Consider the following 13,793-nt stretch of genomic DNA (forward strand, 5'->3'; position numbering starts at 1 on the left):
GTAAACACGGCAGTAAGATTATTTTGATAAAGTCTGCAATATTTGATAAAGAAGCATGCTATTATATGCTATTAACATTCTCTATACAGACAAATCTATTTGGCTGAATGACTTACTTTGCTCAGTTCATTTAAAATTAGCCCCGAAGGAAAGGTGTATGACTTACCACCTTTAGTTGCTACAGTATGCTTAGTAGTACATACAGCAAGAGCCTTACAATTCACAGCCAAATACTGCTTCTTTTACATTTATTTTAAGAATTTACTGATGAAAGGGAACTTCTAACTACACCAGTCTACCAGAATATAGGCTCAACTGAGTTCATGTTTGTTTATTCTGTATACCTGTGTTGATATCAAGCAGTGTTAATTTCTTCTACACTTACAGGTAGGTGGAAATGCTTTTTCACTAAGTTTCAGTGCCATCAGGAAATTATCATATTTATCTAAGTAGTTTTGGTACTCCCTTGGGATTTAAATAAAACTTTAGCTTAATCTCATAGAGATTCCTCCTACTCACCTGGAGGTTACAAAGGGACAAAGGTGGAATTTCAAGACCTATGTTCCTTCTCCAGCAAGACACTAAAGTATGTGCTTAAAATTAAGTAACATTCTGCTTGTCTGAGAGCCTCAGAACACGCATCATAAAAGGGATGCCACACTGGGTCACTACCTCCATACTTCTGCGTAAGCTTTGAGAATGAGATGGAAGGAGTCACAAGGCACTGAAAATTTTGTTGAAGTACTACAGTTTGCTTCCCTACCTCCTACCTACTCACATCCTTTTAGATCAAGGATATGTTTACATAGCTCTACAGCAGATGACAGTGCATTCTTTGCAAGCTGACTAGAAGCTATGTAGATTTATACAATATTGTCTGAGCCTCATGAATAAACTCATTCTGAAAGGCACAGTGCATTTGCTAGGGCTTTGTGCTTGATTTAGAGAGTTTGCAACTAGCTGAGAAACACAGAGAAGCACTCCAAAGAATTTACAGTTAACAGAAGTATATAAATACATGCATGCAAACTATAGTAACCTGTGGTTATAACCAGTGCATTTTCTTATTTTATAGTAAATGTAAAGGGGTCACAAACTTCACAGAAATACTGTTAACTCTAATACAGCATTTTTAGTTTACAAACTACTGGAACACTTTTTTATAACAAAAAGCTAGGAAGCTCAGGCAGTCACCAGAAAAGTGAGAAAATTTTTTGTCCTTTTAATTTTTTTTTTTATTTAATATATTTTTTTCCATATAAAAACTTAATTCTCCTATTCACTTCTCAGTTGCAGAGGCATTAGTGTAAGTATTGAACCACTGTCATGTCAAAAAGCTTTTGTAAACTCTACAGAGACATCACATAAAGATGAAGTCTCTTTGAGGATGGCCTTACTATCTTTGCAAAACAAAGCATAACATGATTTAACAGGATCTTTTAAAAAGGACAGTAATAAAAACACCACACCAATCTTTTTTGACTGAAGCTTGAAAAGAACTGATGGAACTTATCTGCAGCACACCACTGGTATTCACCCGAGACACTAGCGTAAGAAATTAGCACTGTCAAGTTCAAGGCCTTGCTCTGATCATGACATTTGAACAAGACACAGAAAAAAGAATCCTCTACATGGATTTTCAAGATAATTGTTACCTGTCTTCATCCAGGAATAATAGGTTTATTTTTAAAGGATGTAACCTCAAGCACCAGTTTGTGTCTCCTCCACAACTGGCTGCAGAAGAGCCACATCTGGAATAAGTCCCTACCCCAAAGCCAGGCTGCAGAGTATGAGTGCAAATCAGGGTAGTTCCTCATGGATAATTCAGTTCTGTTTTCTTTCAGTGGTGCCCCATTCTCCCCTCTGCTCATAATATGCTGAACAGAAAAAGTAGGCAGTAGCAGTGTCCAGACTGCCCTGAAGTCAGTGCAGGGGACGCAGCACAACTACTGCACATGGCAGGCTGGACGAGGATGAAAATGTAAAGGGAAGAAGTGAAGACAGAGAAACATGAGGAAGTGAAGTGGTAACTGTCATGACAAGGCATATTTAACAGCCAATATCTTACCATCATGTCCCCGGCTCTCTGGGATGTATGTTTTTGTGTGTGTGCATGCACACACATATGTGTGCCTGCATGTGCATTTGAGGTAGGAGCTGGGTGATTTAATAAGAGAAATCTCAGCTTTGCTTGCAAAGTATTTAAAAGTTTCTATGCACTGCGGGTGAAGCATTTACAAGAATGCCTTCTGCTTCTGGTAAAACCAGCCACAGGAAGGGCAAGGAAGGATGTAGGGGTGGCAAAATGCAGAACCCATCAGAGTCCTGAAAAGTGCAACGACAAAAACTGAAAGTCTGGGCTCCCTAAAATAAACTGTCTCTGTTTGAAGGCTCTAACAGTAAAAAGAGGAACTTTTGGTCTTGATTCTGCTATTACAGAGGCACCAAAAGGCTGTAAGTAGAGCAAGTAGTCACATGCAAGTGTCAGGAGAGTGATGGACGAGACATGTTGGTTGTAGGAAAAAAACATCAGGTGGACTGTGAAACTGTAAGGAGTACAGCAAAGAAACACTATGTAAATTAGGTTGGTTAAGCCAAGTGGAAGGCCCAGCTGCCAATAAGCACCTCAGACACAGCAAAGTAGAAGTGGGTATTTAGAGCGGAGCCAGAAAAGGAACCCTGCAACAATGGCTTTACTGAGGAGGGACCAAGTTCATATCCTGCCCATCCCAGAGTGAGTGAAAGGGCACAAAGAGAAAGAGTTTGGGGTTAAGGACCAGCAGTCCTGTGCCAAGAATCATAGCTTTTCATTAGCAGAGGAGAGGGAAAGGCCCCAAATTGCCTACTCTTTCATTGCTCTGTTTTGATGGTGGGCTTGACATGGCTGCAAAGCTAGCGTAAACAGATACATGCATAGTTACAGAAATGTGAGAAGATTAAAAGTCATTTTTGTGAAAAGATAGTTGTTTTTACAGTGTACAGAGCAAATCATGCCATTTTATTCTACAGAGTTTGATGGAGAACAGTAAATTGCTGCCATGAGCTTTATGTGGCCAACATACCCACAACAGATGAGGCATTTGGAACAGCTATGGAGGGGCTCTGTGGGCCTCCCCAGCACATGAACAGAGGCAGAATTTATTCTATACTCCAGCTAACTCATGTACCCTTAGGAGTGACCCCTCTGCTAAAATGATCCCAGCAGTTATTACATACATACTTTTAGATGTATATTCTACTCCCAAAAGGTTATTTCTCATTGTCACGAACACTGTCAGGTCATTTAACATGAGCTGACATAAAATACCAACATTTTGACTTGTCAGATTTGTAAATCTTCATTACAAGCTTTGGTACTGGGAGTAAATAGTCATACAAGGTAAGAAGCTAAATTTCTTTCCAAAAATTGTCCAGTCTTTGACAAGCAGCTTATGTACAGTCCTACATACAGCACAAGAGTACAACGTGGTCATCCATAACAACATAATAACAAGACTTACTACTTAAATATGCTGCAAGCATGTGAGCACAATTCAGTACCCGTTTTTCCATTGCTTGTTTGAAAAAAATACTACATTATACCCGTGTAACTAAAGATTTTTCTTCTTTCATTGAGCATTTAAGTCCTTATACTTAACAAGTATAGTGAAAAAAGAATATTCCCTTATCTCCCCTAAGAGATAGATAAGAATCTGTCTCTTAGTAAAATCATTTATAAAACCATGGCTCTTTCAGAAACAAAAAAATGCCATCATTTATGATACAATAAAATTCATGTGGTCTTCATTTTTTTTCAGTATTCTTAACACAATTGAAAAATAAAGTAAATTTGATAGTAAAGGAGAAAAGGGTAAAAAGGCTCAATTATTCTTATTAGCTGAGTAAAGAATATATCTAAAATAATTTGAATATTTTCAACCCAAGTTTACTTGATATCCCAACTGAAGCTTCTAATTAAAATGCAGAAATAATAACTTGATTTATATAAATGAGATGTTAATGTTAAAGAAAGACAAAAATAAGTGTACATTAATTGCTTTGCTCTACACTGTTATTTCACATAAATAGTGCCTACCAAACTACTCAGAGTGCCACCTCTTACACTGATGCTGCTTACTTGTCCTCCTATCAGCAGCACTCCAGTTAAGGTTGTGTTGTACAAAAGTGTAAGACAGAAATCATAACAAGGGATATTGGATCAGACAGGTTTTGAGTGGAGTTTAAGCATGCAATGCTTTTCAGGAAGTAATAGTACAACAAGTATGGAATACCTGATGTGCCAAAATATAAATATTATGGCCAACATCTTTTGGGGAGATGCCATCATCTCCATTTTCCTCCTCATGGTCACATTCTAGGCCTTGGTTGTATGCATTCTTCATCACATCCACCTGCAACACAAACCGAATCGAGATGAAATAACTGACATTCTCAGCCAAAAATGCACACAATGTTTGAACATATTCACTTTGTTCAGCCCAAGCTTGGATGGGTGCCCTGTAGTTCTGAAAGAAAAGCAAGCAGTCTGAGGTACACTTTTTGAATAAAGAAGAGCGTGAAGTATTTATGAAGCTCCAAAGTGCTACACTTCTTGTCAGCAAAACTTCTTTAACCACGAGAAAGGAACAGGAATGCTGAGTCTTTATGAGCAGATATTTTCACAAATGCTTTTAAAGACAGATCAACAGATATCACAGTGTCTTTCAGTACTTACACTGCAGACACGATCCTTGTCTGGTTACAGCAGGCTGCACTGCAGAGCTCTCCAAATAGTGTAACAGAAAAGAAATACTTAAACCAAAAAGAAAAGGGAGGCAAATACTGGGCAGAGTGCTGGTGTAATTTCAAAATACACAAAAGCCTCTTGCAGGACAAAAAGACAAAAGTCCTCAGCTGCCCATGCAGTGCCTGATCTTGCAGTTGTACATTAGGAATGACCTCAGTGTGCTAACATGCCACTGCAGCATTGACTCCCAGAAGCCAGCAGATCACTGGGCTCCATTTAAGTGCATGGGCTGATTCCCACATTTCCCCACAAAACAGGATTTCCAGTCACTCTTTGACTGGAAACAATTTCTCCAAACTTCCAATTGATTCAAAATTCCTGGAGATCTAAACAAGTACCGTGCTGGTTCCATAACACAGCAACAACTGTTGGTAACTTATTTGTTTGTTTGTTCATGAGATGTGTAAATACACACACAGACAGAGGCACACACATGCATTTCTGTTAGCACTGTTTCACAAACTGCTCAAGCTTAATTTCCCAGCCCCTGACAAAGCATACTTGAAGACAGTCTACCAGGGTAGGATAATTTAGTTAGGAAACAATTACAGAAAACTGCTTGGAACGGATAAAAATAATGAAGTCGTAAAGACTGAAATCATGCGTGCTTGATCCTTTGAAAGCACTTTTCTGTGAATTAGTACTATCTTGATACATTGTGTTACTGTATGCTGCCAACACTCCTCAGTTCAGATGCAGACCATTTTAAAATGTTTTAATGACATTTTTTTTTCAGCCAAAAGATTTATGAATATTCAGAAGTTTTCTCACCAATTCCTTTGGTCTCATGTTGAAAAGGATTCTTTCTGCATTCTCGCTGTCTTGCCTGCTTTCCATAATAGCCAGCAAAAGCTTGGAGGCATTGTTCTAGAGATACAAAACCAAGTTAATGCAAATTTAGAATCTATTTCATGGATTAACGATCCTTGCATTTGTTTTAATTGAAATTACTAGGACCACTTTTTTAGTGGATACGATTCGGAACTACTTGCACCTTTTATTTTACTGGCATATTTAATAGGGCTTTTCTCCCATTTTAATGTCAGCATACTGTAAGGCTAACAAATCCTGCATGCTATATGGAAAGAAGCATTTTAAATATTGAAAAATTCTGACTCAAATACAGAGCTTTGTTCTAAAGAAATGAAATCCCATTTCCCCCTCTTTTTTGCTCACCTAGCAATTTTTACCATGGCATTCTGTTGAAGCAATACTCAGCACAGGTAATTACAAAATGCATTCCACAAAAGGCCTCATCATTCCGGCAGTTTTCCTTCCCCTCTGTTTTTTATAAATGCTAATTGGTTATTATTTAAAGGACTCTAAAGCAAACTGTTTTCACACATGCTTGAGACTTCATTTTACTATCAAATATTTCAAGGGGAATGTATAAAGATATCCTTTGCTCTGTCAACTGTCCACTTCTGTCTGAGATCTCTCCCACCAACTAAATATTATGAACTTCAGCAGACATAACTCAGTAGTACCCTAGACTTTGAAGACCTGTCCTACCTCCAGTTACATCAACTATGAAAAGGAAAGAAAAAATGGTTTGAGAGATTTAAGCACCTAAAGCTAACAGGCCTCAGTGCACAACAGTTCAGTTCCTAGCTCTGCCAGAAGCTTCCTGTGTGATTCTGGCTAAGTTTGTTTCACTTCTCTGTAACTCAACATCTCGTTGGAGGTGGCAGTACAACAGCTAAATCCGATCGAACTCATAAATTGAGGAGACACCAAGCCCACACTCACCTGTTTGCTGGGGCTTCCTTACTATCTCAGCTTTAAGCAGGGTTTGTATAACCACGTTTTGTTAGCAGAGCTGAAAATGTGGAACATCAGATGCCAAGAAAAGAAAATAACGTATGGAAACTCAGCCAAATTTATACAATTCTTAAGTATTTTTGTAACTATGGTTTGAATAATGTACTGCAGAAACTTGCCAGTTTCACAGCTAAAAGCCCACTGGTTTTCTTCTCATTTGACACAGAATCAAAAAATCATGTAGATTGCACAATGAAGTCATGCATTCAAGGCTTTTGTCTGCACTGATCTTCCAGCAGTCTCAGTCCCTGCTCAAAACCCCTGCTTAGGGCTGTGTCAAAGATGTCCAAAGATCAAAGAATCACAGAATCATAGAATGGCTTGGGTTGAAAAGGACTACAGTGGTCATCTGGTTTCCACCCCCTGTTATGTGCAGGGTCGCCAACCAGCAGACCAGGCTGCCCAGAGCCACATCCAGCCTGGCCTTGAATGCCTCCAGGGATGGGGCATCCACAGCCTCCTTGGGCAACCTGTTCCAGTGTGTCACCAACCTCTGTGTGAAAAACTTCCTCATAATATTTAACCTAAACCTCCCCTGTTTCAGTTTAAAACCATTCCTCCTTGTCCTATCACTATCCACCCTTGTAAGCAGCTGTTCCCCCTCCCGTTTATACACTCCCTTCAAGTATTGGATGACCACAATGAACCCCACAGCCTTCTTGGGCACCTGTTCCCAGCTTCATTGATCTGCATAGGAAAATAAGTTTTTATTGTATCTAACCAGAATTTCCCATACTCCAGCTTGTGTTCACTGTTCCTTATCTTTCCACTATGCAACTCCTAGATAATTTTGGCTCCATCTTCTCCTGGGGTCACTGCAGACAACAAGAGGGCTCTTTGAAGCTAACTCTTGTGCAAGCTGAACCTCACTCCATGTATCATTCTAATAGCACCCCACTGGAATCACTCCAGTACATCAATGCCTTTCCTGCTCCAAAGAGCTCCAAAATGGGCAAGATACTTCAAATGCAGTCTAACAAGTGTCAAACAGATGGGAAAGATCGCTTCTCTAAACCTATTATCTACACTCCTCTAATACAGTCCAAGACATGACTGGGTTTCTCTGCTGTGAGGGGGTACTGCTGACTGATGCTCAACTTCTCTACCAGGACAGCCACCACTTTCTACAGAGCTACTTCTCATTTAGTCAGCACCCAGCCTGTACTACTGTACTGGTTAATCCACCCCAGATTCAGGACTTTATATTTTTCTTTTTTCAAGTTCATGAGTTCTTGTCAGAGTATTTCTCCAGCCTGCCAACGTATCTCTGAGCAGTATGCTCCAGCACAGGGAACAACAAATACATTCAAGCAATTTACAGTCTATGCTTGCTCTTAGGTATTTGCCTAGGCTTGTGGAATTTCAAGGAAAGGACTGCCTACATTGAAAGGGATTGAAAGAAGAACTTGGGCAAAAGGGAGACTGAAAAGGGACACAAGTTTATTGTAGGAAAACATAAAATGAAAACAGAAAGAGTGAGGATAAAGTTAGGACTGGCAAGGAAAAGACCCAATGTCAGGGAACCAAACAGAATTAGCAAGTATTTCCTAAGTCCTATGTCACAGCTTTAAGCCCTAGGTGGGCTTCTGAAATAGGGTGGGTTTCACCTACTCTACTGGAGCAACACCTGGAAGTTAGGCAAGATGCACATAGGTAATTCAAATGGTGCTTTTATGTGCAATTGGGATATGTATGGAGTACCTCATATGATGTGGAAACATTTGCTACTGAAGTTCAGAAAATGTGTGGAAATAAAATAAAGATTTGAGAATGCACAAGGAGAACTCAAAACAATTATGTTAAGATGTGGATTGAGAACTGGAGGACTGAAGATTAAAAGTCAGAAGAAGAAGGAAGGGAAAGGTGGAAAGAAGGAAGATTCATACATGACTGGAGGACCTTCTGGGAGAGGAGACTGGAAGTTGAGTGAGAAGTCAGTAAAGAGGAGGCTGGGTTTGCCAACACAATGAAATGAGGAGCAAGAACAATGGATGAGAAGATCAGACTGGGATCGCTGAAGTTGAATGAGACTCCATATGTATTTTTCTGTAGTCAAACTTGTCTTTCTGAAATAAAATTAGGACCACCCACTGGAAAAGTCTAGCGAGACTGTAGCCAACTTACACTGCAAAAGTTGAGCGTGCACAGTGAATAAGAAAGATCAGGTGCTGAGACGAGAGTACTGTTCTGAAGAACTGGATGGTTCTGCTTCTGCTGAAGAGTTCCCTTACAATGGCAAGCAAACCAAGTGTGACAGCATTGGTAGGATTTCAAAATGAGGAGACAAGGGGACAAGACAGGCTGCCAGGTAGCTTCAGAAAGTAGAAGTGGAAACAGTGGAGGAAAGCCCCAGTTTACTCACTCAAAACTGATAAGGGCTTTGGAGCTGTTACCAGTGCAAGCAATCCTAGGATTAGAGAGAAGTCTACTGCAGCTTGAAGTAGGTGTGCCAAGAAGTTCAGTAAGCAGGCACACCCTCTCATTTTTTGGCCCAAAGAAGGAAATTTCTGTCTCATAAGTCACTTTCTCCTTATCCTTCCCTATCCGATCACTTACGCCTGTGTTTGAGATGCTAGTTTAACACCTCGTTCCTCATTTTCTGCATGCTTTGAGATTCTGACATCCTGATTTCAATTCCCAGGTATCAATAATGAAAAGAGATCAAATACTTTGAAAATACAGTTTAAAGTTCCTTATAACACATCAGTTTTCTGAAAAATCAATCCCTAGGTGCTATAAAATGAATATCCCAAATGCTTCTGGCCTTCATTTCTCTTCCTGGGTTCTCATACAGTTTTTCTAAAACACTATAAGAAAAACAAAAAAAAAAATAACACCCATTCATGTCAGTCTCTCCACCCTTTTCCAGTGAATTACATGGGTTACTAGAATGACAACATCTCTTCATCCTTCCACTACAGACAGTGATAGATATTGAGGTCATACTCTGTGCCAGGGCTTAAAACTAGTCACTAAGGAAGGCTGGGGTGTCATATTCAAAATAATAAAAGACAGAACAGAACATTGTCCATCTGTTCACTCAGTGAACATTGTCTATCCTACTCACCAAATGTTTGAAGAATCCAATGGAAAATATAATCCATGAAGATGTAATTAAATACCACATCACAAAGTGTGTACAAAACAAGCCAAATTAAGATGGTATGGGAAAATATAATTCTTTACGGCCTTTGCATTGGTTGTGGGGTACATGTTCAGCATACAATGTTCTCTGAAAAGTGTCTGAGTTTGTTTGTATGTGTGTGAGCCTATATACTTAAAATTTTGTATTTTCACTGTAAAACTTACGCATTTGCAACTTCAGTTGCCTATAAGCACAGACAGACTGTCTATATTAAACATTAATAATCTAATTCTTGATATCACATCTGGCTCAGTACTATGCCCAGTTCTGTCCAGAATAATATGGACTTACTGTCCAGCATACGGCTGCACCAATAAGTGAATGGAGCACTTCTCATTAGAAGCAGCTGAAAGAGCTGGGGCTGCTTGGCCTAGAGAAGAGAAGGCTCATCAGGATCTTATCAATGTGTTTAAATACTTGATGAGAGAGAATAAAAAAGAGGGATCCATAGCAAGTGACAGACAGGAGGTAACGGGTACAAATTAAAATACACATGAAATTCTATCTAACAAAAGAAAATACTTTTTTACTCTGAGGTCAGGCAAATACCAGAAGTTTGTCCAGACAGTTTGTGGCATCTCCAAACGGTTACCTGCTGTAGCTGACCTTGCTTGGTGCTGGACTGTATGACCTCCAGGCGTATCTTCTAACCCTAAGTGACCCTGATTCTGTCAAATTAATATCAGTTCCATAGTTTGACCTGTTGGTATCATTCATTACAACTTTTGCTATTTAAATAACAGTGTGGTATACAATGCCCTAAGAATATGGCCAAGCTGGTCCTTGCAGCAATGCCAGTAAACTCTATTTTCTAGCTACACAACAACAACAAACTGAAATGGCACTAGTCTTTACAAGGATTGAAACCTGGACTTCAAAGAACTATCTGTGAGTTCAAAGTTAAATGTCTGCTTAAGTGTTTTTCTTGAGGGGAGCCTGAATTATACTGCCATTCAATCATGTAATTACAGTTATTAAGATCATCTGTAAAACACTGTTGATTTGATGTTTCATTCTACATGATATACGGCTGCATTAATTATTTTATTAGACATTCATAATATTGCCAGTATGATGCAATGCAGCTACCGCAAAGTATTTGCTGGTTTGGGGGAGGAAACGAACCATCTGCAATGGAAATTCTTCATTCAGAAGGCAAGAAACAACATTAAATCATGGCTCCTCCTGGACGTATTCTACCCTGCTTGTCAGACAGTAGAGCTGCAAAGCTCCTCTTTGCATGCAATGGCGCACAGACCAGACAAACTTATCTGACTCTCCAGAGAATACAAAACACAAGCCCCCCACTCTACTCTTCACCCTTCTCTTCAAAGGATACTGCCAAGGGTAATAAAACACACGTTAACTGCATTGCCAAATTTATTTGACATTTTAATTGCAGGTCATCTGATATATTACTCTTTTCCACAACGTATCCCTGTCAAATATTTTTTAAAGTTCACAGAAACACAGAATTCAGTATACACAGAGAATGAATGTTCCTCCCCTTAATAGGATAGCTATTTATTAGAGATTTTAAGTCCACCATGTAGACTCTTCATGCTAGCTTTATTGTATCTATTTGATAGGATTCTTTTAAAAAAAAGCTGTGGATATACTCCCAAACACAACAGTGGGCCAAAAGGCCTTGGTAGAGGATCTTATGCAGATTAAGCTGAGCTGAATTCATGTGCACCGTTTGTCTTCCAGGGCTGCCGAGTATATCACACTATGGCAAGACTAAGTAAATGTCAGGCTGCATGGAGCTCTCGCATAGGTATGTCTTCTATTATTACTCAAATTTAAATAAACAAATTTACATTTACTGTACCTTTAGCTGAAGCACCAAGTCCATGCAGTATTTGCCAAGAGGGTTTATGTCATTCAAGATGAGTGCAATTATAATATCAATCCCATTCGATTCATGGGTAGCTATGCAGGTCTACAAAATAAGAGAAGAGAGTCAGAAGAGAGGGAAGAGAGGAAAACAAAGAGACTGAGAACTGGGGAGAGTGGGAAAGAGAGGGAATATGCAAATTTCCAAAGAAAGAATCTAGAACTTGGACTACCCTGCGACTGCCAAAGCAGAGCAGCCTGAAAACATGCCACAAATGGTGTTGGGGAAATATGTAGTACAGAGCTAATCCCAACACTGTCAATAGTGAAGTATATAACTGAGGAAAAAGCAGTGCAAGCTAGAATTTGCCTGCAGTGAAATATGCAGGATTAGGCACAATGTGGCACAAGCTACAGACAACAGTCCACAGCAGCACTACCAGTTTTGGCTGAACACACAGCCACAGAATCTTAAAAGTCATACTGGAATGTATGTAAAATAAATGTCATTTGTATAATTCTATGGTATTTTTTTTTTCAAATAGATTTATTGGACAATATGAAAGGAGGTTTTCCAGAAAGACAGAGGGACAAAACAAACAACACAAAGCAAACAGAGGAAAATGACAGTGGGGAGCATTTGTCTCCAAAACATGCTGCATTAGATTTGCAGATGGTTTAAACAAGTATAATTCTAATCCTGAGTGACTTCCCAGCAGGTAAGCCTAATTAAGCTTTAATAATCATTCCCTTCCATTATCAGTAAAGTCAATGAACAAGTTAACTTGAAAACGTAGATTTTCTCTTTATTTCCATTGCCATTATTATTTTTTACAAATATTTTTCCCATTCACTAATAGATCAAATATGACTGTTTAAAAATTCGCCTACTAAAGGATTTTTGTTTTTAAAGTTTTAAGTAATGCCAAATGATAACCAGCAACAGTAACAGAAGCACTCTGCACTTCATTTATGTATGTTAATGAAGGAGCATTAATAGTGCATGCATTTCTTCAGCTGTCCTTAGTAGCAAGAATAAATTGTGTCTCTGTAATTTTGCCCACTGATATTTTCCCATCATTAATCCATATTAAAAATTCTGAAATTTCATCCACTGTGAACTTCACTACAGTTCTCTTCAGATCAAACACAGCAGCATGTAAGTACACTCTGCATTTCTATACTGCCTCAGATTAGCACTGAAGAGACAGCTACCAACAGCCACAACTCGAAAGGCTGCATGGTCTTTACTTTCACCCTTTTTCCTATTGATACCCTAATTAAAGATGTCAACAGGTTGCACAGCAGAACAGTAAGTTAAATTTTGTGGTGGTTGCGTTAAATGGGGAAAATAAAAATTCGCATCCTAGCTAAAAACCTAAAAAGGCAAAATGCATGAAAATGGAAAAAAAAAAACCAACAAACAACATTATTATATAGGTAATATAATTCCACAGTTGTGACTTGAAATCCAAAGTCTCATGAAGTGAGATTCAAACTATGGGCCAAATTATACGACATTTAGCTCTCTCCAAAAGGACTGGAAACACTGTATGTAAACAGACAGGCTAAAGGAAAAGTCTGTTGTCTGGCTTGAAAGGATTTCTCAGGCCTTACGCAGATGCGGGATGTGTTCAGCTTAATCACAGTAATTGCACGTGGTCTTATGTTATTAACAACACTGAAGAGTTTACGATAAGCACAAAGATACCATACATTCAGGTAGACTGTTCTGCATCTATTCAAGCCCCACCTGATTTTCATGGCATGGACCTTGGCAATACTCAGTCAAGCTTTCCAGTGTCTGGTTCACCAGAGCTACGTTCCTCTCATTGATGTAAAGCCCCAGTAAGCCTAGTCCACCTGTTGTGCTTCCACAGATACAGTCCAAAAACTGAAGTGTCTCACAAACAAGGTTGTAATTTGTTTTATTGTTCTGATGTCTTAAAAAATTCTGGTGGATGGAGAAAAGGAACAAAAAAGATAAGGAGAAAGAGAGAGTTAGAATCACGTTGAACAAAATCTTTTTCATAAAATTACAGACAGGTTCAATTTATGACCACATGATTGCCCTACCTTAGTTACTGAGGTACACTATAGTGTAGAAAATAAATCATCTTAGCGCAGCAGTGGAGGACTATTATTTGATTAAACCAGTTGGGAAAGGAGGGCTTAGAAACATGAGCTTTGCAAGCATCTGCCAAC

General features: G+C 39.0%; 1 protein-coding gene across 2 annotated transcripts in view; it reads right to left on the bottom strand.

The window, feature by feature from the left end:
* ITPR2 (inositol 1,4,5-trisphosphate receptor type 2) overlaps positions 1 to 13,793 on the bottom strand; it is a 265,378-nt gene that overhangs the window by 63,438 nt on the left and 188,147 nt on the right. For both annotated transcript variants that reach the window (XM_042835042.1, XM_042835041.1), the window contains 4 exons: positions 13,342 to 13,542; positions 11,584 to 11,694; positions 5,558 to 5,653; positions 4,272 to 4,391 (listed from right to left, as the gene is read on the bottom strand). In XM_042835042.1, coding sequence (XP_042690976.1) covers positions 4,272 to 4,391; positions 5,558 to 5,653; positions 11,584 to 11,694; positions 13,342 to 13,542 — 528 coding nt within the window. The remainder of the gene's footprint in view (positions 1 to 4,271; positions 4,392 to 5,557; positions 5,654 to 11,583; positions 11,695 to 13,341; positions 13,543 to 13,793) is intronic.

The sequence above is a fragment of the Centrocercus urophasianus genome, unplaced genomic scaffold (genome assembly GCF_019232065.1).
Source record: "Centrocercus urophasianus isolate 14NV4802_14NV808 unplaced genomic scaffold, USGS_Curo_1.0 seq_5, whole genome shotgun sequence".
NCBI classification, from domain to species: Eukaryota; Metazoa; Chordata; class Aves; order Galliformes; family Phasianidae; genus Centrocercus; species Centrocercus urophasianus.